This window comes from Herpailurus yagouaroundi, unplaced genomic scaffold (genome assembly GCF_014898765.1).
Source record: "Herpailurus yagouaroundi ecotype Mexico unplaced genomic scaffold, PumYag 185, whole genome shotgun sequence".
Classification (NCBI taxonomy): domain Eukaryota; kingdom Metazoa; phylum Chordata; class Mammalia; order Carnivora; family Felidae; genus Herpailurus; species Herpailurus yagouaroundi.
The window spans coordinates 6609839-6634416 of NW_024412416.1; the positions used below are offsets into that span (position 1 = coordinate 6609839).

Sequence of the window (24578 nt, forward strand, 5' to 3'; positions counted from 1 at the left end):
GAGGTGGGGTAGGTGAATCAAACCCAGCCTAGGCCCTCCAGTGCTTTACAGTTTAGTTCAAGACACAGGATTCACACCGGGGAAGCAACAGAAAAACAGTTCGGGGGTGAAGGAGTTGGCTTCACAGAGGAACACGGAGATGGACCTAAAGTATGGGTAGACGTGACTGGAAGGGTATTTTCGGCGAAGCCCCGGTGGCGTGGGAGAGGCCAGAGGGCGCAGGACCTCTAAGTGGCCCAGTCCGGCTAGAGGGAAGGCGGGTGCAGGGGAAGGGGGAGGGACGGTGTGACTATTAACAATCACGACGATAAAGCCATCGCCAATACCTACTGACCTGTCCCGCACGCCGGGCGCCGCTCCAAGCGTGGTCAGGGGCGACCCCACCCAAGCACTGTGAGCAGGAGTGAGGCGAGACCGGCATGGGGAACACGCAGAGGCGTGCACAGAGCAGCCTAAGGAGAAAGGTCCCCAGACCATGACAGGCCCCCTCGGGGTTGCTCTAGTTTGGGCAAGAATGGTGTAGAATGGTTCCTCGTCTTGGGTACGTGGGGAATCATGAAAGCAGAAAGCGAGTGGGCGAACTGGGTAGCTCGGGACCAGTTTGCTTCTGAGCGAGTCACAAAGCGGTCGGCAGAGAATCTGCAGCAACCCTGCCTCTCTCGTCCTCCTGGAGAACCTCGAGTTCTGGCCTTTGTGACTCGGGAATGAGCTCAGAGGGGAACGGTCTCCTGACAGGGCACGGAAGGCGACGCACCTGTGCGAGAGGATGATCTTCTTCATGTTGTCGGCCATGAGGAAGTTGTAGAAGCGCCGGCACTGGTCCCACTGCATGAAGGTCTCCTGGGCCCTGAAAGAACCACGGGGGGGAGTGAGAGACCGCGCCCTGGAAGACGCGCTGGAGGATGTGCTGCAGGGAGGCCTTGCAGGGACCCGCTAGCGGCACGCGCTGGGGCCCCGAGAAGGTGCTCACGGCACCTCTCCCTGGAGGAGGAGGGCACTGGCTCCCGCCCCAGAACACGGATCTTTGCGGGGGGGGTCTCCAGCTCTCCGTAGGGGAGCCGCAGGGCTGAATGCAAGGCCCCAGCGGGGAAGCTCTCTGGGGGCACAGGCTTTGTGGGTGGCAGTCCCGACACCCCCTTGCGGCACAGTGGCCTTTCTCAGGACCTGCCAGTACTGTCATTTGAACACGTCCATTCGGCTTCCCACCTGGCCAGACGGTTTTTCTGGCTTAGTGAAGGAGTACGTGGGGGTGGGGGTGGGGGTGGGGGTGTGGAGAGGCACAGTGCAGGGAAAAACTTAACTTCTCGGTTGCTGTTTGAGAGGCAAAGGGAAAGCATACAAGGGTGGGCTTTCTATTGATTAGCCTTAGAATGTTTAAGGGGCAAGGAAACAGAAGAAGACAACGGGCGACCCACCCTCCCTGGGCGCGGCTGCTGCGGCTGGTTCTGAAGTCTTTTCCCCCCTCAAGCTACTGTGCACCGGCAGCATGACTAGGCCTACCTGACATGAGGGCCACCGCCTGAGCCCCAGCAGTAAAAGGCAGGTAGTATTATCCCCACTCTAGATTAGGAGACCACCACGCACTCAGGTCAAGGGAAAGTGCGGCCTTCTCTGCGCACCTGCGCAGATTTCCTTGGCCACACGACAGGTGAGCAAACACCAGTGTTTCCCACCGCCTGGCTCGGCCCTCCCTGCTCAGTGCTCTCTTCCCTGGGTGTGAACCCAAACATCACCGGGTCCATGCTAACTCCCACCTTGCAGACGTCTGGGTCTCGAGGCCTGCTTCCACTCTGCGGGTGAACCCGGGTGTCACCATTCCTACGCGGGGTCCATCGGTTTCCTATCCCAGATGGCCAAAGAGGGGACGGGGTGGTTCATAGGTTTTTTGTTTTTTTTTTAAATCCAGAAGAGTTTATAAAAGTTATTTCCCCCCAAGGCTGCCACCCTTCGATTTTGGACCGGCAAACATTTCCCATAATACCGTGGTTAAAAAATAAGAGGTAGTGGGAGGTTAAAAGCAAAAGGGTTTGTGGCTTTAATGGTGTGTGACATGCTCATAAAACGTGGGCTGAAGTTCACATAAACTGTGGGAAAGCTAACACTGCCTTCAAAGGTCAAAAGGCCATTCTATAAATGCACGGGGGGCTCCCCAAATGCCGCAGACACAGAAAGGAGAGGCCAGATCACTGTGGGTGGGACCCCACAGTGGGTGGGGTCCCCAGGGATCTGGACACTTGCCTCTTGGTCTGAGCGAGGAGGAAGGAGGGAAGTCACCCAATCCATGAGCCAGAACCTGCTTCCTCCGCTGGCATCCCCTCCTCTGACCTTGGACCCAGGCTGCCCCCTCCTCAGAGAGCAGACAGTCTCATCATCCCAGCTTTCTCTTGCCTTTGTCCGTTTCTTCCTTTGCTGCCCTTGTAACTGCTTTGGTTAGCACGTCCTTCGTATGAGAGGGAATGCATAAGGCAGGAAGTGGGGAGGTGCTGAGCATAAACGTTAAGACCTAACGACAGCACTGCGGAGGCTCTCTTGACTGAAGATCACAGGCACCACTCACTGAGAGGCTCTGGGGGACGCACACGGGCCCTGGGCTTGAGGAGGACAAGGAATAAGGATGCTGGAACCATTTCCCTCCATCAATGCTGGCTAACGCTGATTCCTAGCATCTCTGCTTTACTGCTCAGCATACACAGGGACTTTCACCACCTTTGTGTATAAAATTAAGGAACTGACACTTAATTTTATACTGGTTGAATAAAACATAATCAAGGGCAATGTGTTATAAATGCATTCATTCCATATATTTTTTAAAAGGCCTCATTTCTTCAATCCCAACAACAACAACATATGGAGGGAAATCCGAGAGGAGAACCTATAGACTAAAAGAAACTTACGAGACAGATCAACAAGTGCCATGCATAGGCATTACGTGGATCCTGATCAAACAAGCCAACTATTAAAAGCCTTCTGTGAGGGGCGCCTGGGTGGCGCAGTCGGTTAAGCGTCCGACTTCAGCCAGGTCACGATCTCGCGGTCCGGGAGTTCGAGCCCCGTGTCGGGCTCTGGGCTGATGGCTCAGAGCCTGGAGCCTGTTTCCGATTCTGTGTCTCCCTCTCTCTCTGCCCCTCCCCCGTTCATGCTCTGTCTCTCTCTGTCCCAAAAATAAATAAACGTTGAAAAAAAAAATTAAAAAAAAAAAATCAGCTTCTGGGGTAGCAGGGTGTGCCTGAGCTGTGGAGGAACCAGAGTGGCTGTGAGCTAGGCATTGCTTAAGTGGGTGATGATGGGCACCCGGGAATTCAATGTCTTACTCTTTTTACTTTATATGTGCCTAAAATTTTCCATCATAATGAAGGAGGAAGAAGAAAAAGAAAGAAAATAGACAATTATTTTAGATTATGAGCTACTGAAAATTATTTGCCCTGCTGAGGAGATCAAAGTTCAAAGAGATACAGAGAAAAGTTGAAGTTAGTCTTAACCGGGTAACTGTGAGCCTCAACAATCCTTCTCAGGGACGGCAAAGAGACCGGTGGGTCGTGTGGAGCACAGCACAGTTCCCATTGAGTCCGAACTCCCATTTTGCTGCCCTGTTTTTGCAGCGAGAGGAGGCAGGAGGCAGGAGCAGGCTGGTGTGGCAGATGGGCCAGGGGCCTTGGGGCGGGCGGCGGCATGAAGGTCTCATGAGACGTCCAGGCCACCCGGCTGGTGAGAGTCGGAGCAGGGACCTGAATACTGCCCATCCGACCCCACCACATAGGTCACCAGACTCTGCAAAACCACTTCACCTCACCAAGCCTCATCTGACAGATCAGGGGCTTGAATGAGAGAATCCATTTCATACTGATTGCTCTATGGCTGAGAGGTAGCTAGACAGCTTTATCACAGGCCCGACAGAGAACTTTAGTGGCGTTTCGCTGCTCCTGTTAATGGTGGATGTGGTGAGTGGAGAGCTGGCCAGCTGGTGGTGGTAAGGGGTCTGGATTCTGGCCCTGGCTGAGGAGGCCTGGGGGGCGGGCAGGCTCCTGAGAAAGATGCGGCGTGTATCTCCTAAGGACGGGACAGACGTCTGCCTGGAAACCAAGGCGAATGGATCAGGAGGGAAGAGAACACTCAGCTGAAACCCTAACAACATGGCGGACTGACTGCCAGCAAATGGGGAAGGACAGGGAAGGACAGAATGTTGCGGTCTTGGGTAGTGACAGGCCCCCGGGTGGGCCACACACACAGGGTGAACGAAACTCAGAGGAGAGCAAGCAAGGTTTCACAGGCATCAGCAGGACTTGCTGACATGGGACCAGGACTGGAAGGAACCCTGTGGAGGCCCCTGGGTGGCTCTGAGGGAAACTTCCAGCAAGAGAAGCAGAAGAGTGCTCTCCGCAAGAAAACACATTCCTGGGTTGAGCCCAAGGTCCAAGGTGGAAAAATATGAACAGAACATTTGGGTGGCATCTGGCAGATGTTGTTTGAAGCAAGACACAAATTGGGCACCAAAGACAGGGGACTTCGGCTCTCCAGACAATGAATGAACCCTTTACTTGTCCAAACAGCAGAACCTCTGTGTTCTTCTTTTAAAAATATTTGTTATTTTTAAGAGGGAGAGAGGGAGAGAGAGAATCTCAAGCAGGTTCTGTGCTGTCAGTGCAGAGCCTGACACAGGGCTTGAACCTATGAACCATGAGACCATGACCTGAGCCGAAACCAAGAGTTGGGTGCTCAACTGACTGAGCCACCCTGGCGCCTCCAAACCTCCATGTTCTTGGCTTGTCTCTAGATGGCTACGTTCTCTATGAGAGAGAGGGGACAGCAGGATGGGCTCCCTGGGCTGAGCCACCAGGAGAGTCTGGCCAACGAGGGCACAAGAGAGATGTGTCATAATGAACAGTCAGGAGAAGGCTCTGAATCCTCCAGGAAGGCAGGTTTCATCCACTTCAGAAAGAACCAGGATGACTCTGCCGGGGCTGATGCCTCCCGAGAGTCACAAAGCTATTCTGTCATCGAGACTGCAAATGAGAAGCAGAGTACCTCCCAAAGCAGCATGCTTCAAAGGGACATGTGTGGATTTTGAAAGAACTTTATCCATCCATCTGTCTATCTACCTTTTATCAAAACAAAGTTCTTTTGGGGCGCCTGGGTGGTGCAGTTGGTTAAGCGTCCGACTTCAGCCAGGTCACGATCTCGCGGTCCGGGAGTTCGAGCCCCGCGTCAGGTTCTGGGCTGATGGCTCAGAGCCTGGAGCCTGTTTCCGATTCTGTGTCTCCCTCTCTCTCTGCCCCTCCCCCGTTCATGCTCTGTCTCTCTCTGTCCCAAAAATAATAAACGTTAAAAAAAAAAAATTAAAAACAAAACAAAAAACAACAACAACAACAAAAAAAAACAAAGTTCTTTTAAAATGCCTTTGTTTCTGATCACTGTAATGTTAAATAATAAGATATTTTCTGCACTGCTTTCCCAGCCACCTGCTGGTGAGCGGTTTCTATTGGAACAGTTATGAGAGTTTTAAAAGGTGTTGTGGGTGGGGTGCCTGCTCAGTCGGTTAAGCATCCGACGGCGGCTCAAGTCATGATCTCGTGGTTTGTGCGCTTGAGCCCCGCGTCCGGCTCTGGGCTGGCAGCTCAGAGCCTGGAGCCTGCTTTGGATTCTGTGTCTCCCTTTCTCTCTGTCCTTCCCTCCCTCATGTTCTCTATTCTCTGTCTCTCAAAAATAAGCAAACATTAAAAAAATATTAAAAAAATAAAAACAAAAGGTTGTGGAAGAAGACGGATTTTTAGATCACTTAGAAGAGGATCCAAAGGAAGCAGGCATCCACAGTCACATTCAGGGCAATCCACCGGGGCAGAGAGGAGCAGAGCCAAGCACTTCACGCTGCTGGGGGGCTCTGCTCAGAGAAAGCTCAACCTCCCAACTCAGAGTTTGCAAAACGAGTGGACTAAGCACTGATTAAAAGGAACTGAAGTCGGAAGAGAATGAGCTGGGGGAAAGCACGCACCTAACACCCAAAGGAACTCAAGTCTCCCGGCTCAAGTAAATTATATCTCAGAGTGCTGAGACCCTGCGAGGGCGGCCAAACATCTTTTCTGTGGTCTTCGAGAAAACATGGAGGATGAGAATGAGACGCAGGTTCTGTGAACCTGGGCACGCGTGACCCTAACATTCCAAAAAGGGACAACAAGGCAGGCGTGCTACAAATGAAGACGTGGACGTAGGCAATATTACAACATACCTTGAACGTAATGTGCTAAAGAAACTTTAAAATCAAACCATGTTAAGCATCTCCTGGCATGTTATCACCCCAGTGTAAGAAAACTGTTTTTCTCTGGGGAGGGGAGTTTCTCTTCCAAGTTTTGCCCATCTACAATCTTTTTTTTTTTTTTTCTTTTTAAAAATTTAATCGTGGTGGTAAAAAAAAACACATACCATAAAATTTACCTCCTTAACCATTTTTAAGTACACAGTCCAGTAGCGTTAAGCATATTCACAGTGATGTGTCATAAATCTCCAGAATTTTTCCATCTTGTGAATCTGGAAGTTCATATCCGTTAAACTAGCACTTCCCATTTCCACCATTCTGCTTATTTTTACATAGTTGCGCTCCTCATTACTTTTTTCATGTTTATTTATTTTTGAGACACACAGTGAGAGGGAGAGAGAGGGAGAGGGGGAGGGGCAGAGAGAGAGTTGGAGAGAGAGAATCCCAAGCAGGCTCCACACTGTCAGCACAGAACCCAATGTATCCTCACTACTTTAAATATACACGTTCTTTTATGGTACACATTTTCTTGGTTTTTAAATGTAAAATCTCCCTTGTTTTCCACTGTGATTTGTGGATAATATTTTATGACTATCCCTCCTGCTGGACAGGTGCCGGTTATCTCTAGCTTGGCCCTGCAAGACAGTCGTACTGTCCTGGGGGCAAAACCAAACAGCCTTGAACGGCGTGGCCTCTGGGAGGAAGGACGGTGGAGCGTCTGGTCCGGAGAGACCCAGGCAAGAGGGCTTCTGGCTGGCAGCTGGTTCGGGGGACAGGGCTGACCTGCGGAGAGGTCATCACCTCTGGCTAGTTCAGCCTGAGAGTGCAAGCGAAAGAAAACCCTCTCTGCACTGGGACGTCATTCCAGCCAGCGGGGCTTTGGGGCAGGGTGGGGCACGGAGCTCGGACAAGGGTAGGGACTGCCAGTCCCCTCTCTGCCTCATCAGACTATTTGCCCTGAGGATGTCCTTTTATAGGAACGGGATTACTACGTGAAAGGGTCTGTCACCCTCATTTTTCTGAGAGGAAAGAATTAGCAATAAGGAATAAACAAAAACCCCCAAGACACTAAGGGCAAGCCATCTGGTCAGCTTCACACCCCAGTGGTGGAAAAGCCAAGCATTCTTCTAGGCTGGAGCTCTGCCCACAGAGCTTTGTCTAAACTTAGCAGATTCTCCCCCCATGCTTGGCTCTGATGCAAAATTACTGATTGTTAAAACCGGCATACAGTTCTTGCACTATAAACACAGATCCGATGAAGGGACAAGTCTATAGAGGGACTTTATGAATGACAGCCCTTGCTTTTGTCATAGACGCAGCCGTAGTCTGGGGTTTGCCCACGCAGAGCAAACGAGAGAATATATACGCCATTTGGCTAGAAAGTGATGTCTGGTGTTCTCTGTGGCAGGGAAGCTTGAGGAAAGCACCGTGCTGAGACCCAGCGGTGCTCACACGCTCCCCCAGCCAGGAGCCGACCGACACGGAGACCGACCCCCCCCCCCCCCCCCGACCTGGACCCTGTGCCTACCCTCACCTCCTTCCAAGAGCCCTCCCCTCTGGCCTCCTCGCTTGACTGGGGACTTCCTGGGCACCCAGATGCCTAGTGTGGAATCTATTAGTGACGCGTATCGGTTGGTTTGCTGCTTTGTAAACATCTTTCTACTGTCGAGAACTGCCGTGAGGTCCTCAGACACAGGCTGTCTCTCATCCCCCAACTACAATGACACGCCTGGATTCGAACCATATTATTACCGGCAGATTCTGCAATGCCGGATTGTTGAGGGCTCCCTTAGGAATGAAGACGCGATTTGATCGGAAACCAGCCCCCCCAAAAGGCTTTCCTTCCCTTTTCTTTAAGCTCCATGAGGGCAGGAAATTTTTCCGCCTTGTTCCCGGCTGTGTCCGTTACCTACAAGGGTGTCTTGGCCGAAGGAACCAAACGAATCAAGGAACGAATTAACCTGCAGGTAAGCTTCTGGCACCGCCACTCCTGGCCGATCGCCACTCACTGCACGAACTTAGAATCAAGAGTCTTTGCAGGAACGTTTCAAATGATTAATTCAACCAGAGTTGCACTCAGTCTGACCGCACACGTTTCCGGGACTGGCTGGCAGCTGCTTACGCTGAGGGAACTACGCGAAGTCTACGAAACGGCAGGCATTTCGGGTTCTTGTATCCTGCTCTCGGGTGGTTCGGCACATCCTAGATGAGCTTCTCTGGTGGCAGCTAGGCTTTGCGAACTACGGCAAGCGGGCACGACTGCTGGCCTGGGGTTGGCTCTGGCTACGGGGCTGGTGCGCTACGGGGGTGAGAAGCCAGCGGGAGGGGATGGGTCACTGGCAAGCGGTTCTCTAGGCTCAACTAGGAGAGATTTACCGGCAGCACGGACTCCCGTGGGGCCCCGGCAGAGGCAGACGAGCCCTCCCTGCTCCACCTTGGCGTAAAGGAAGCATGGCTGCCATCGTCCCAGTGCCGCAAAGGCTCATCGCCCTCAAGCCTTGGCAGGAAAAAAAGGTGACACTGGTTTTCAGTAAGGCACTGTCCTTCGGGGAGTAGATCTCATTAAAATGTTGAGGGCACCCGAGCCCAGGGCGGCGCCCACACACACAGGGCGATGGGGTCCCCCTGACCTGCCACCACTTCCAGTGTGTACGTAGGGCCACAGGATCGTGGCCCTAGTGTGGGTTCTCTGTGCTCTCGAGGATGAAGTTGCCTCTTTGTCTCCTTACTGTACGAGGTTGATGTGATAATGAGTAAGTATGAGTGTGAAGATCTCTGAGGTCTCAAAGGAAGGTGGTGTAGACTGTCTGCAAAATGTACGGCACCTCACAGAGTCTAAACTTAGCAGATTTTAAGCTCCCTTCGCGTGAGGGCAAACCCCTTAGTTCACCAACCGCACGGATCATATGCTCTTGCCAACAGCAGATGGCGCTGCTGCAGCAAAAGGAAAAGAAGCTGCGGTCGTTTAAGATCTTGTGTCTCGGTGGAAAAAAAAAAAGAAAAAAAAACCACAAACTTGTCCTACATCCTCCCGCTTATCAAATGCTGTGCTCTCTGGACACAAAGTCCGTGCTCAGAGCACTGGGTTTAGGAAGGGACTCTGGTGATTCCAATCTTACAGGTGATAGAAAGCTTGCTGAAAACCGGACCATTTGTCAGGCGAGAGCAGGCAGGGTCCTCGTGTCAGGACCCGTTCCCTTGAATCCTGTGGTAGGGACCTTACTCTCTCAAGCGACTTGGTTAACTCCGGTTACATAACAGCTATGAATTGGGAACTGGATATTTCTAGCCAAGATCAAGGGACGTGTCCTTTCAGCTGGCTCTCCGGAGCACAGAGGGCAGTGAACAGGAGGATTCCCGGCAGGAGGATGAGGGGTATCTAGCATCATCACTTCGGCCCATGATACTAGAGCTGGAGGGGCCGCTGAGGTCCCCAGGCCCAGTGGCTGCTAAACGTGGCTAAATATCAGAAGTCACTCGTGGAATGTGTCCAAATGCAGATTCCTGGCCTCATGCCCCAGATTCTAGAGCCCAAATCTCCAAGGCTGGGACCCAAGAAACTGGATATATTTCTAAGATGGTCCCCCGAGGGGTTCTTTTTTTTTTCTTTCTATTAATTGGCTTTATTATATTAAATAAACATATCTATTCATGGCAAAGTTACTTTTTTCTTTTTTTTTTTTTTCAATATATGAAATTTATTGTCAAATTGGTTTCCATACAACACCGAGGGGTTCTTAATGCAGTGAAACTGTCACCAGTTCACCAGACTGGTCTTTGTGACCCACTAGCGTTACCTTCTTGTCCCACCATGAACGATGGTCATTATTGGTCACTGGCGGACTCTCTACGTCCCTGCCCTGCATACGTGTGCACTCCTCTGACCCTCACAGCGGCACTACGAGGTAGGTACAATTTATTAGTATTGTCTCCCCACCGTGCAGGCGAGGAAAACTAGAACCCAGGCCTCGGCCCTAGAACTCAGGAACGGTTCCGTCAGGGATGTTTTTCAAGTCTTCTTTCGGGCCCATTTAAATCCTCCTTTTGGCCAGCTTAACGCCTCATGGGCAGAGGCTGAATTCTAGGCTTGCATTTGCCCTTTGGCTGTGACGGCTTCAAATTCCAGTTAATATGTATCTTTGGAAACAACAGACAGCCTCTATCCATCAGCAAATGCTGAAACAGGTTTAAGCAGCATTTTGAGAGATAACGGGAGGCCAAAAGGAAGGAATCATTTGTTAACTATAAGGACTGTTTGGTATTAGGTCGGATCAATGACGGAGACTTTTTTTACTTTCTTGTGCAATACTTGATTTCCTCAAGAGATCTTTAATAATTGGTCATACCCATGCGTTATACAAAAGCATTATCATGAAGAGTGAGTACGGGAAAAATGTGAATGCATTTGAAGAGTCTGGAGAAGTGTGCGTGAATGACTGAGCGTGTGTGTGTGCTGGTTCTCAGGAGATCTGGGGCAGCACTGATCTTGAGGGGGAGTCAGAGCAGATGATAATGTGCTCCTAGGGCTCATCCTGCGGGGCTCTGTGCGCAGGAGACTAAGGGGTAAGATAAACCTTTATCTAGCAGGTCGTCTCCCTTGTGGTGATGTCTGGGATGCCGAACGGAGACTAGTATTTGAAGGTGAGGGCACAGATTCCACGGTTTCTACAGATCCTTCCCATGTCTTTTGAGACTCAACTCTTCTGTAGGCAGGACGGATCTGGGGTCATAAGACCCCGCTCCCAGATTCTGGGTTACCCGTCTCGTGTTCTTTGGTAAACCCACAGTTCTTACAAAACTCCTGCAGCACGAACAGATAAAATCACCTCGCAGAGACTCCACAGGGAAACCGCGGCCTATTCAGTTACAGATCTGATCGCCGAGTACAGCTGCGGATCGGGCTTAAGGAGTCTGGTAAGACAACTCCCATGTGTGATGTGGAAGCAAACCAAGGTGCCTCCAAGGCCCAGACACTTCCACGGTCCCTCTGGTCTTCCCAGACCAGCGCTGGAGCACTGACTGGGGCACCTCAATGAGCGGAGCGCAAACCAAAGACCCCGACGGGGGAGAGAGGCAGGAGCAGGCGGGGAGGCCACTCACCTCAGCGCGCTGTACCCCTGGCACACACTGACACAGCACAGGACCTTCTCTTGGTTGGCCTGAGTCTCCCCCAGGTATTTACACACGATGTTACCGCCTAGGCTGAAGCCCACGACGACCAGCTGGGTCTGGGGATAGGTCTTCTTGATGTAGTTTACCATGGCTCCAAATTCCCAGGTGCAGCCTGTGGGCAGAGAGGGAAGGCCACTCCATCACTGTAGGCACAACAAAGACTGGAAAAAACGTGAGCTGGAGGGTTACTAAATGGGTGCTAAGATAGTAACAGAGAGAGCGGTGTGTGTGTGTGTGTGTGTGTGTGTGTGTGTGTGTTCAGAGAGAGAGAGAGAGAGAGAGAGAGACAGATATACAGACAGACAATTCTCTTGGGCTACCTGGAGAGAAGTTTCCAGATGCTCCTCAGTAGGGAGGAGACGCGGTCTTAGTAGGGCCCATGAGGAGAGGTATAGACAGATGTATCAAACAGATGTGCAATGCTCTTTGAAGGTGGGTTGTGGAAAAACCTTCTAGATGCACATGGAAATCAAAACAGATATTCATGGGGCACCTAGGTGGCTCAGTCGGTTGGGCGTCCAACTCTTGATTTCAGCTCAGGTCTTGATCCCAGGGTCAGGGGACCAAGCCCTGCATCGGGGTCCGTGCTCAGCATGGAACCTGCTTAAGATTCTCTCTCCCTCTCCCTCTGCCCCTCCACCACTCGTACTCTCTCTCTCAAAAGTAGAAATAAATAATAATAAATACATAAACAAAACAGGTATTCAGGGCGTGCGTGAGCACATTTGTTCGCACACAGACATACACGAAAGCAAGAGCAAAACCCTTTGGGATTAGCTTCTCAGGCTCCAAAACATGACTCTATACCCATGTGTACAATGACTCATGGTGTTAAGAAAAGTACCAAGTGTATGTTATTACAGGATCTTCTTGTCAGCGTGGGGGAAGGACGGAAAGACAAATTCAGTCCAGCGGGACGGCCAGGATGCTCTATAGAATAAGGATAAAATGTTTTTGGTGACGTAAGGACAGAGCGCCGAGGGAGACGGACGCATTCAGAAGGACACAGAGGAGACCTCTGCACGGAGGCGGCCTTGTTTGCCCAGGAGGGATGGTCTCAGCTGGCTCCATGGGGAAGCCTGCGAAGCCGTGTTCTGCCTCAGCAGCTTTGCTAAGACGAGGAGGGTAGTGCCCTACGTGGGTGAAGGGGTTTGTCACATCCTTCTAAGACCCAGCCCCAGGCTCTTCAGGGAGCCGACTTAAAATGAAACCTAACAGGGAAAGAGGGATGTTGGCAAGACGCGTGCACACAACACATGGCGTGAGGAGACCGTGGATTTATCACGGAAACACAGGGCGCCTAGGGGGCTCTGTCGCTTAAGCATCTGACTCTTGGTTTCGGCTCAGGTCATGATCTGACAGTTCGTGACTTCGAGCCCCACACTGGGCTCTGTGCTGACAGTGTGGAGCCAGCTTGGGACTCTCTCTCTCCCTCTCTCTCTCTCTCTCTGCCCCTCCCCTGCTGGCTTGTGTTCTGTCTCAGAATAAATAAATAAACTTAAAAAAAAATTTATAATGGAAACACGAGCGGTTGACCTTGGCACCAGCTCAGACGTTTTGACACCCCTAATGAGGGCTGAACAGCTTCTTCCCTAACCAGCAGGCCATGGGCCAAGTGCCTCTCACAGCTTCTCACAGAGGGATGCGGCCCAAGCCAGTCCAGCACAGCCCGTGCAGGGGTTCTCAAACTACGATGTGTATAGAATCGCCTGGAGAGAGAGGCTGTTAGGAATGGGCATCTGTGAGCTTCGCCCCCAGAGAAGCTGACTCAGTAAAATGAGGGCCAGGCCCAGGACCTGCATTAAAATTTTTTCAGAATAGGTAAAACATGCACCTGGAACAAAATTTAAATAACGTTAGAGATGTGGTCACAGGTAACTTCTAATATTCTCTTTAAAAATATCAGTGGTAACATACAGATTATTTAGTAACCTTGTGTACTGTTTCTTTTTTTAAATATATATGTCTTGGAAACCACTGTTTAACAATACACAGAAAGCCACCCTAATTTTTTTTTTAAGTAATCTCTGCACCCAACATGGGGCTCACACTCATGATCCCAAGATCAAGAGTCAGACGCTCCACTGACTGAGTCAGCCAGGAGCCCCTGCCCTATTCTTTGTTATTTTTATTTAATGAGGCATAACATAATACTCAGGAAAGTGCACAATGAATTTGTACATGCTTACACCCATGTAAACATTGCCCAAACCATTTCAGCCATTGTTTAAATTACTTTAAACAAGGGGCGCCTGGGTGGCTCAGTCGGTTGAGCGTCCGGCTTCGGCTCAGGTCATGATCTCACCGTTCGTGAGTTCGAGCCCTGCGTCAGGCTCTGTGCTGACAGCTCGGAGCCTGAAGCCTGCTTCGGATTCTGTGTCTCCCTCTCTCTCTGCCCTTCCCCCATTCACACGCTGTCTCTGTGTCTCTCAAAAATGAATAAACATTAAAAAAAAATTTTTTTTTTTAAATTACTTTAAACAAGTAATTGTAACTTAAGACTTGAAAAGGCCAATCTAGGTTTCTAGATTTTCTCCAAAGCTTCGATGTGATGGCGTCGATCTGATGGCACATTAGAATCACCCAGGGATCTTGTAAAACAACACCAATGCTTGGGTCCTCCCCAGGCTAATTAAATCAGAGTATCTGGGGGTGGGACCCGGGCATGGGAGGTCTCGCACAAGATCTGTAGGTGCTTCCCAAGTGCAGCCGGGGCCGAGAACCACTGATATAAGGGACAAGGACCTCCGTGGCTCAGACAAATATGAAAAAGCAGATTTAAAAAAAGTTTTTTTTTTTTTTTAATATTTATTTAGTTTTGAGACAGAGACACAGCATGAACAGGGACGGGGCAGAGAGAGAGAGGGAGACACAGAATGTGAAGCAGGCTCCAGGCTCTGAGCTGTCAGCACAGAGCCCGACGTGGGGCTCGAACTCACGAACGGTGAGATCATGACCTGAGCCAAAGTCGGATGCTTAACCGACTGAGCCACCCAGGCGCCCCTGAAAAAGCAGATTTTGAAGCATGCTCTCGCTCTGTCTCTGGGCCATTCATTTTCAGACTTTCCTTTCCCTTCCACTTGCAGGAAGCAACTTTCACGTGTGGAGGCATTGCTCTGCCTTTTGGAAGCTTCTGGAAGCAGGGCTGTCGGCCTGGTAGCAGCTTTCTGCATATTTCCTCAAAGCCAGGTTTCTACAGGGGGTGAGTCTCTGCTCTACACAGCCAGGCACCTCCTCTAGGTCTGGCAAACGCCAGTCTTTAAAGCACATATCAAGTGCTTTCTGGTAATCTTTCTTATAAAGAGTGAACCAGAAAAGCAGCATCGAGGTTAAATCACTGTGAGATTTAAGCGCTAGCGATAGCCCAGTGGTTCTCAAAGTGTTGTCCCTGGGCCAGCAGCAGCGGCATTGCAGAACTGTTCAAAATGCAACGTCTCGAGATCGTGACCTGAGCCGAAGTCGGACCCTTAACCGACTGAGCCACTCAGGTGCCCCCAAAGATTTTAATTTTTTTAAAGTTTTATTTATTTATGTAATCCTGCACCCAAGGTGGGGCTCGAACTCACGACCCCGAGATCTAGGGTCACATGCTCCGCTGAGTGAGCCAGCCAGGTGCCCCCTAGGCCTGTCTATCTTTACTCAGGTTGAGACTAATTACCTGAGACCTAGAACAGATGTTCAGATGTCACTGTGGCGGTTACAAAACTCAGATCTGTTACACTACCGAGAAGCAATTACAGCTAATAGTGGAGACACCTCGGGAGCCTCAATTTAATTAAATCCAAATACATCTGATGTGGATGAAGGGCCAGCCCTGCCTAATGCTGGACAAGCTGTTTGGATGTTGTGTGAAAAGCTGCCTTCTCTCCCAGGCAAGGGCATGGTGTCGGCCCAGCTCCAGGCTCTGCCTTCTGGGAGGCGCCGGGTCCTCCTGGGATTTCCACCTGACGACAGTTCCCAAACATCCTCAGGGACTGGGAACCGCTCCCCGGACTGTTCTAAGAGCTACAGGATCTGTTTTTTCATCCCAGGAGGATTTTAATGGGGTTCTATGTATTTAATCCTTGTGGGATTAGCACTGGTAACAAGATTTAGGTATCTAATCTCGTTGAGCTTTTAAAAGACAGGACGAAACACGAGCCACTAACCTGGCCTTAGAAAGAGGAGTACCACAAGCCATCTGGGAAAGGCAACCTGCCGAGAACAAGAACGACTTTTCTTCAGCCTCACGCCCCTGGAGAAGGACAAAGCTGAGGCCACCCGGAAGCTACTTTCACGGGAGCCATTTCCCAAGCGGCACCAGTGTGACTAAGCTGGCTCAGAGACAGGGATGCAGAGACTCAGGGCTCCTGGTGGATGGAGACTCTGAGTCACCGTCATCTGTATATTCTCCACGCCAGGCCTGGGCCCAGAACGTGGTGGGTGTGCCACAAATGACAGCACCGTAAGGAGGAGGTTTGAATCGTGTGGCACTCGAGCACACACTACTGGCCAGCGTGACCGTGGCGGGGACGGGCAAGAAGTACCTAAATATCTTCCCCGCTAAGTGAAATCCAAGAGAACGATCTGGTCAGGCTAACAACGTGACTCCTGGTGGCCGTTTGGGGCCAGCGGCCCCTGTCATTTCTCAGTGTTGTGAAAGCCACTGCAAAGCGGAGTCACTCGGGAGGAAAACATCTGCAGAAATTAGAGTGAGAGCCTTCTCTGCGTAGCATGGGAGCTGGCCTTGTCCTTCTCCCTGAAAGATTTTCACGAGTGAGCGCTTTTAGCTCTATTTCCGCAGGCATGTGGTATCTAAAACTATCTTTTCTGTCTGTCTGTCTTCACTTTCTGTCTGAAAGCGAAGTATCCAGATCTGATCCTAGAAGCACAGAGCCCATCACTGCTTCTCCACAATTCTGCTCTGGGTATTTTCTACCCCCATCACGTTCCCGAACTCTGGGCCCTCAGCACCATCGCCACGCGCGATGACTCCCGGCACATGATCTCGCCAGATGGTTTTCCAAGATGTTTGAGCCTCTGCAAATGCACCACCTTCTCTGTCACGTTCTCCCTCCACCCACCTCCTCCTCCCTCCCACCTTTCCGTGTCCTTCTGCCATGGTAACACTCAATGGTTGCAGAGGCCACACAACTCGTGGTGATCAATCTGGAATCATGAATGTGATCCAAAACTGAGTCCCCATCAATCAAAATGGTACACAGGAGAAGCTTATGGAAACATCTGCACTCATGATCTAATCAAAGGTCTTCAGACAGATTGAGCAGTAAAAACACAATGGAAGTTCCTTAAAAATCACTGTCTGGGCACCTGGGTGGCTCAGTCAGTTGAGCACCTGACTCTTGATTTAGGCTCTGATCATGATCCCAGGGTCATGGGATCAAGCCCCACATTGGGCGGTGTGCTGAGCATGGAGCCTGTTTGAGATTCTCTCTCTCTCTCTCTCTCTCTCTCTCTCTCAAACAAAACAAAACAAAACAAAACAAAACAAAACAAAACAAAAATCACTGTCTGCACCTCCTTACAACAAGATGGCTTGGAGCCTGGGTGATCTCTACAGCATGCTACAGCAGGGTGGCCGTAGATCCTAGTTTGCCTGGGAGAGTCCCGGAGTTGGTCTTTTGTTCTGACATAGTCGTAAGTAAGGTCTTCTTGTACTCTCAAAAGTTGGGATGCTAAATCATATGGTCACCCTAGGTACAGGACCTCCCCTGCCTTCTAAGGTTGAAATGCTGCCTTCTAAGCAAGGCAAAGTTTCCTGGCCTTACCTTGTGGTTCCAAAAGATAGTTAAAAAACAAAACAAAACAAAACAAAACAACAACAACCCAAGAAATCCCAGTATTAATTAAACTCAGTAGGACATTATACAACACCTTCTCCAAGCAACAGAAGACACCTCTTCTCCGCTTGATGTCTGATGCCAGAAATTCAAGGGTTTAGAAGTAAGGGAAGGGCTTGCTTCCATGTTTAAACTCATAGGGAAGGCAATTTAAATCATTTGAGACCATTTGCAGTGCCACAATGCCAGCTCTGTGTTTGGTCAGGGATGGGTACAAGTTCTCGGGAGGTTCCTGATCCTAAGGATGCAGTCACCTCACAGGGGCCAAAGTCAGGTTGTTTTTATTCCTTTCCCCTGATGCAGAAGTGACTTTAAAAATCCTAAAATTTCTCTCTTATAATCAAGATCAAAGTCATGGTCCCTTTGTCACTTGGCTCAACTTCAAGAGCAATCTGGGAAACAGAGGTCACAAGAACCACACTGGATAATTATGGTTTTTAGTTCATTCCTTGGCTGGTGGACTTGATCCAGTTGTCCTTTGCTCTGACCATGAATCCTGGACGATTGGGATAAGGCATTTAGCCAAACACAGAAAGATGCAGTAAAACGCTTCCTTCTTTTACCGGTCTCCTGCATCATCACCGACAAAAATACTTATATTCCAAACAGTGTCTGGGTTAGGAAATCAATACAGTCGATAAAGAGTAAGCCAACGTGTTCACGGCTATAGTGTTTCAATTAAAGATTAGGCTCTTTAGAATAAATACACTTCAAAAAAATCTTTAAGACTTCTATATCTTCTTGCATTTTCAAGTGTTATTTATTGATCTCACCCACATGCCAGGGCTGTGTCCTGGGTCTGATCCCGCGAAGTATCCGGCTCAGTAAGAAATTTAAAAGACTGATAAATTGCACTCTTGTGGGTCCCACTTGTCATCCTGACAGTTTCACATTTTATTTATGGTCAGATCAGCTAATGTCAATTCATTTAATTCATCACAAAAGAAATTTAATATTTTCTAGCTTAAAAAAACGTATGAACTAGACTGCAACAGGTGGTGAGGAATTTCTTTTTTAAGAATGAAAATAATTTGGGGCGCCTGGGTGGCTCAGTTAAAGGTCCGACTCTTGATTTCGGCTCAGGTCATGATATCGCGGTTCATGAGATCAAGCTCCACCTTGGTCTCCGTGTGCCAACAGAGCAGAGCCTGCTTGGGATTCTCTCTCTTCTTCTTGCTCTGCCCCTCCCCCCCATGCCGTACTCTCCCTCTCTAAACAAATAAAAGAAAAGGAATGAAAATAACTTTTAAAAGGCTAAAATAGAGCGAGAAGAGCAGGAGCTACAATAAAAACACTTTGCCTACAGTGACTCCAAGAGCTGGCTGTGCACAGCACCCAGAAGAGCTGAGCTGGAGGCGGGGGCCCCACCCCAGGGCCACCACACCGGGTAAGGCACCAGCTCCGAAGGGTGTACAGTTAGAAAGGCAGAACGGCATCCTTTGAGATCACCACCGGGGCCGGGCTGTTTCTGTACGCGGAGTCAGAACTTGCACCAGGCTCGAGACAGAAAGAACCTTCTGCTCGACGAGCATAGCTTCTCACACTGGTCTCACATGCAAAAGCTGACATGCGGTCAACGGCACGAAGCTGAGGCAGAGGCAAGCTCATTTAAGACTTCCGCCTTTTCTTCTCTAGGTCGGTTCACGGAAAACATACAGACAATAGTCATTGCCACTTACTGGTATTTGCTACACGCTTTTATACTGATGCCAACTTTCTCGACAACCTTTGTGAACCAGGCGTTCAAACCCCCACCTGCTGGGCTCTGAAACACAGGCTCTGTCCTTACGCAGGCATTTCCTGAGCATCTCTCTCTAAGTGATATGCTAGATGCGGGAGACTGATGTCACAACTCACAGGAAAATTGAAAAGCCACATCTGGTCCCTGTCCTTCCACGTTCACTGCTCGGACAGACCGTGGCCCTGTGCTCTTCCCGCCTCATGGTGAGCAGTTCCTCACCAGCCTGGGAGCTCCGCGAGGGCCGGTGCTGTGCCCACCACCTGTGTTCTCAGGGACGCTGGCCCCTCGGAAGCCTCTAGATGCTGGATGAACGAAAGAGGGGGGCCCAAACCTTCCAGGCCCTTTCCTGTGGCTCTGAGAAGCCCCTGGATGCGATTTTGCCTTCCACCGAAAGTGTATGTGAGCGGGAATCCTTTCCTTACTCCCCAGCGTACCGGCAGGAGGCGGTCTGTCCCTCAGGCAGGCGATGTGGCTCATTGTTCAGAAGCATAAGCTTCCGGACTAGACGGTCTGGGTTGAAAACCCGGACCACCCACTGAGCAGCTCAGTGATCTGGAGCGAGTCACGAAACCTCGCTGGGTTCCTCCTCTGTAAAAGGGGGACGGCTGATTTAATACATCCCATCAAGGGCTTAGGACAGTGCCCGGCACACAGCAGCTGCCCTGTAAGTGACAGTGATTAACACAAACTGTAATGAGCACGGCCACCGCAGCGGGGCAATTTTTAAACACGCAGCTGTCTCCCTGCTCCCGTGCGGCCCTGATGAACCGTATCCTACACAGGGTGGGCACGACCACAGAGGCAGTGCTGAGCCGGGGTTGAGAGCCACACGATCCGAAGGCTGGTTCCGTCACTTACTAGCCGTGTGACCCCGAGCCTGTGGAGGACACTAGCACCTCCCTCCAGACGTCAGCGACGGTCAGAACACGTGCTCGGCGCGCCCCAGCACTCATCAGTGTGACATAAATGGGAACTGCTGTCACTCAGGATTGTCTTCAATGGCTTCAACCTTCAAAGGCAGCGTGAAGGATTCTAAGTCACGAGAATGCCTCAGTATCCATTTAGGAAATTCTTGTGTTCGGGAGAGATCTGTACTTAACAATTTCTAGTCCCATCAGCTCAGATGTCCAATGGCAAGGGACTCTGTTACATGGTCTGGAACGGATTTAGTCTGTCACGTGGGGAAAGGTCTGGTACCGTTTTCTCAGAGACACCTGAGGGGGCGGGGGTGGGGTGGGGTGGGCGGTGAGCTGAGGAGGTAAAACTTCCTCCTAACACCCTCTTTAGATTTTCCTCTGGTCAAGATCAGTATTCACAGTGGCTTGATGGCCCGCCATCTGCTCAAGAGCGGCGCGGCCCGCACAAGGGAAGGCTCACGTAGCCACCAGGCGCATCTGTTTGAGACGTGGTTTGCCACTCTCGCCCTACAAACTGTCACTTCATGTCCCTCAGCTGGGTCCTCGTTCTAGGGCACTTTCTAGGCGCCAGGCAGGATTCTGGGCTTGGGGAATCACACCATGGAGCACAGAGACTGCTGGCCCCCATGGCAGGGACGCTGAGAGGGACGGGATGAGGAGGCGAGGGCAGGCCACAAGGGTTCTCCAAGAAGAGACTAAACGTCGAGACCCGAATGACAAGAAGCCGAGGGAAGACCCGAGAAGGGCCGTCCGGAGAGAGCATGGCCAGACCCCCCCCCATCAGCAGCCCTCCCCCCAGTGCCTGGTGTCAGCATACGCTCTGTAGCTTGTCCTGGGATCCGGAGCCCCCTTCACGTCACATCCAGTCCTCCCACCCGCCCGAGGCTGACATGGTGGGGGGCCTATGACAAGCGAAGGGAAGGAGATTTAAAAGAGGCTTAAGACACCTCTCTGCTTTCTTTGACCTCTTCCACTGAAAAGTAGAGAAAGGAAAGAGAGAACGAGGGGCAGTAATGTTTAAAGAAAATAAGTAAAAGGTTTAAGAAATCTATCATCCAACTGCAATGTACAGGGACGGATTTGGCTCCTGAATCAAGCGACTAAAGGGGAAGAAAAACAAAGGAAGAAGCCAGTTGGGGAAAGTGAGGTGCCAATGAGGAATGTGGGTGTTTTAGGGGTGATGGTGGTATGATACGTTATTTTATGAGCCGAACCATGTTGAAGTCCTAGCCCCCACTGCCTTAGGATGTGACTGTACTTGGAGGAAGGGCCTTTAAAGAAGTAATTAAGTTAAAACGGGGTCATTGGGAGGGGTCCTAATCCAACCTGACCGGTGTCTTTATAAGAAGAGGAGATTAGGACACCGACAGGGGGAGACACGGACATAAATGCACAAGACAAGGAGAAGAACGCATCAGCTCAGAAGAAACCAAGCCTGCCCACGCCTTGAACTTGGACTCCCGGCCTCCAGAACGATGAGAAAATAAATGTCTGTAGTTGAGGCCACCCAGACTATGGTATTTGTTACGGTAGTCCTAGCAAACTGAAACAGTTTACAGAGAGTCCGCGTATCTTAGCATCATCCGCTAAAATAGTCCCAGATGGAATGATGGGCTCTCTGGGACCAGCTCCAAAATAATCTTCGAGAGGAAGGAAAGGGCAGGAAGGGGGTGACGGGTGAAACAAGCCTGGCCATTAAGTTTAGTAAATTGTTGAGGTCAAATGGTGGGCACACAGGGGTTTATTTGGATTCATTTTACTATCCTCTCTATTTTGTGTATTCTGACTGTCTCTCTAAAAAAAGGTTTTTGAGAAACTGAAGAGGAAACATATCTTGTAGGTCGTCCGCCTTTCCGGAAAACTACTGCGATCTAACAAACAGTAGGAATTTGCTTCTAAAATTCTAATGAAACAAACTGTAACAGCAACAAATGAAAGGAAAGGGTTAGCTGGCTTTGAGTAACTGTGTGTGTGGGGGGGTGGGGACTGAGTTCTCCCTGGATGGACCGACTTCACCCCCGGGATCTCCCTTGCTGAGATTCAGCTCACCAGCCCAGACACGCCATGCTCTGACCCATGTGACCTTGAGGACCTGTTCAAATGCTTTTCCTGGAAAAATCCTTCCTTCTACAACATGACAGCTTGCCTCTGGAGACAGGCTGGTTTCTTTCTTTCTTTCCTTCTTTCTTTCTTTCTTTTTTTCTTTCTTTCTTTCTTTCTTTAATTTTCTTTTCTAATGTTTATTTATTTTTGAGAGAGACAGAGACAGAGTGTAAGCGGGGAAGGGGCGGAGAGAGAGGGAGACACAGAATCCGAAGCAGGCTCCAGGCTCCGAGCTGTCAGCACAGAGCCCTATGCGGGGCTCGAACCCATGAACTGTGAGATCATGACCTGAGCCAAAGTCGGCCGCTTAAAGGACTGAGCCACCCAGGCGCCCCCAGGCTGGTTTCCCTTTGCTGCTGCCTCACCCATCACACTGTTGTAGGATTGTTTACCAAGAGTCCCATCTCTTCCTATGGAACTTTATCTGGGCCACAGACAGGCTGATCCCTCCCTCACTCGTGTTAACAGATCTTCAAGTATTTGAAAAAAAGAATAAACCAAACATTTAATAAATGGTTACGACATGTCGGGCACTCGGCTGCCTGCGAAGTCCTCAGGAGCCCGTGTTTAACAGTAAAATTGGAACCCCCGTTTTGCTGCTGAAGAATCTGGAACTGAGGTTAGAGAGCTGCTCCAGGCCACAGCGGGCAGCGGCAGGGCCGCTCTGTGACCACGCGGAGCACGGAGCCTACTCTTCTCGGCTCCATCAGCTCATCTCCCGGCTTGTGTGCGAATGTCTCCTGACCCAGTCAGTGTCCTTTCCCGACGGCCCCTGGCACAGCACCCCCCGGGGGCAGGGTCCTGGACCACCCACACCCAGTGCTTCTACCCAGCGTGATCCCGGCCCCTGGGGCCGCCAGACCCAGGCTCTCCTCTCCGCTCTCCTACCGCCTGGCTCTGTGCCTTGCCCGAATTACTTAACCTCTCTGCGCCACAGAATGCCTTTTCATCACAATTTTACTAAGTGTCTCCCTGGTTGCTGTGGAGATCAAAGGGATTACATCTGTGTGAGACATCAACATGGGGTCCCGCACGCAGTAAGTGCCCCCGCTAGCATTTCTGGTCTTGTTTTTGGCACACTGTTGCTGTTAGCGCTCCCCAGTCTGCCTCTGTCTGGGGTCCTGAGGTCACACCATGCCTCCCCATCTTCAACTTGTATAGATGGATTTTTATATCCAAGCACAGGACCTTATAACCATTCCCCGTCGTTCTCATTTTTGTTAGGTTCTGCCCATTCGAAAAAAAAAATTGTTTCATGTTTATTCATTTTTGAGAGAGAGAGAGACAGACAGACAGGGGAAGGGCAGAGAGAGGGAGACACAGAATCCAAAGCAGGCTCCAGGCTCCGAGCTGTCAGCACAGAGCCCGACTCTGGGCTCTAACTCACAAACCGTGAGATCACGACCTGAGCCGAAGTCGGATGCCCAACCGACTGAGCCACCCAGGCGCCCCTCTGCCATTTTTTAAAAAGAGAATTGGTTTTATTTTTTTATTTATTTTTTTTTTTTGAGAGAGAGAGGTGTAAGCGAGGGCAGAAGGAGGGGGAGGGAGAGAATCCCAAGCAGGCTCCATTCTCAGCACAGAGTTGGTTGGACGAGGGGCTCGACTTCACAACTGTGAGATCATGACCTGAGCCAAAATCAAGGGTCAAGGGTCGAACGCTTAACTGACTGAGCCACCCAGGCGCCCCAGATTTTGCCATTTCTGCTTTTTGGATGCAATCCTGTCTCCCACACACTCGCTATTCTCCAGGTGCCTGAGTTATCTGTAAATCTGGACCTTCACCTATATCTTCAAGCTGCTGACCAAACTGTTGAACGGAAGAGTCTGTAACACAGTGTCCTTAGTTGTGGGAGTGAGTGCAGAGAAGCAGCGGGGCACGAGGCACCCGGGCTGGCACAGAGCAGGTGCACCCTTACACATCACCAGGAGCAGCATAAACCAGAGACCATCTGACAAGATGTACAAATACACATAAAAAATGTTGACTCTGAGATTCTACTCTTGGAAATTTAATCCAAAGTAGTCATTAAAGAGAAAAAAAATTCTACGCGAAAGATATTTATAGTATCATCATTTAAAATGCTGAAAAACTCTAGGGGCGCCTGGGTGGCTCGGTCAGTTGAGCATCTGGCTTCGGCTCAGATCGTGATCTCACAGTTTGTGAGTTCGAGCCCTGCGTCGGGTTTGTTGCAGTCGGCGCAGAGCCCTCTTTTCAGATCCTCTGTCCCCGTTTCTCTCTGTCCCTCCTCTGTCCTCAATCTCTCTAAAAAATGAGTGAACATTAAAAAATTGTTTTAAAAAAATGCTGGAAAACTCTCAACATACTAAAGGGACTACAGAGAGGAACAGTTACATAAACGATGAGGGAAGCTCTTACAAAGATCAAATGTAATGACTGTGCACCTGTTAGCAAATACAAGATTATTTAAATTAGGTCACCTTACATATACACACCTTGACTGCGACTACATAAAAACTATGTACCCAGATAAAAGAATGGGAAGGTTAAAAAATAGAAAATTACAATTATGGTGAGATTATATTTATTTATCATT

General features: G+C 50.2%; 1 protein-coding gene across 3 annotated transcripts in view; it reads right to left on the minus strand.

Annotated features, from left to right (window-relative positions):
- The window catches only part of ABHD2 (abhydrolase domain containing 2, acylglycerol lipase), a 109325-nt gene that overhangs the window by 16246 nt on the left and 68501 nt on the right, over positions 1-24578 (minus strand). For all 3 annotated transcript variants that reach the window (XM_040493692.1, XM_040493689.1, XM_040493690.1), the window contains exons 6-7: positions 11348-11531; positions 755-847 (exon numbers count right to left, since the gene is read on the minus strand). In XM_040493692.1, coding sequence (XP_040349626.1) covers positions 755-847; positions 11348-11531 — 277 coding nt within the window. The remainder of the gene's footprint in view (positions 1-754; positions 848-11347; positions 11532-24578) is intronic.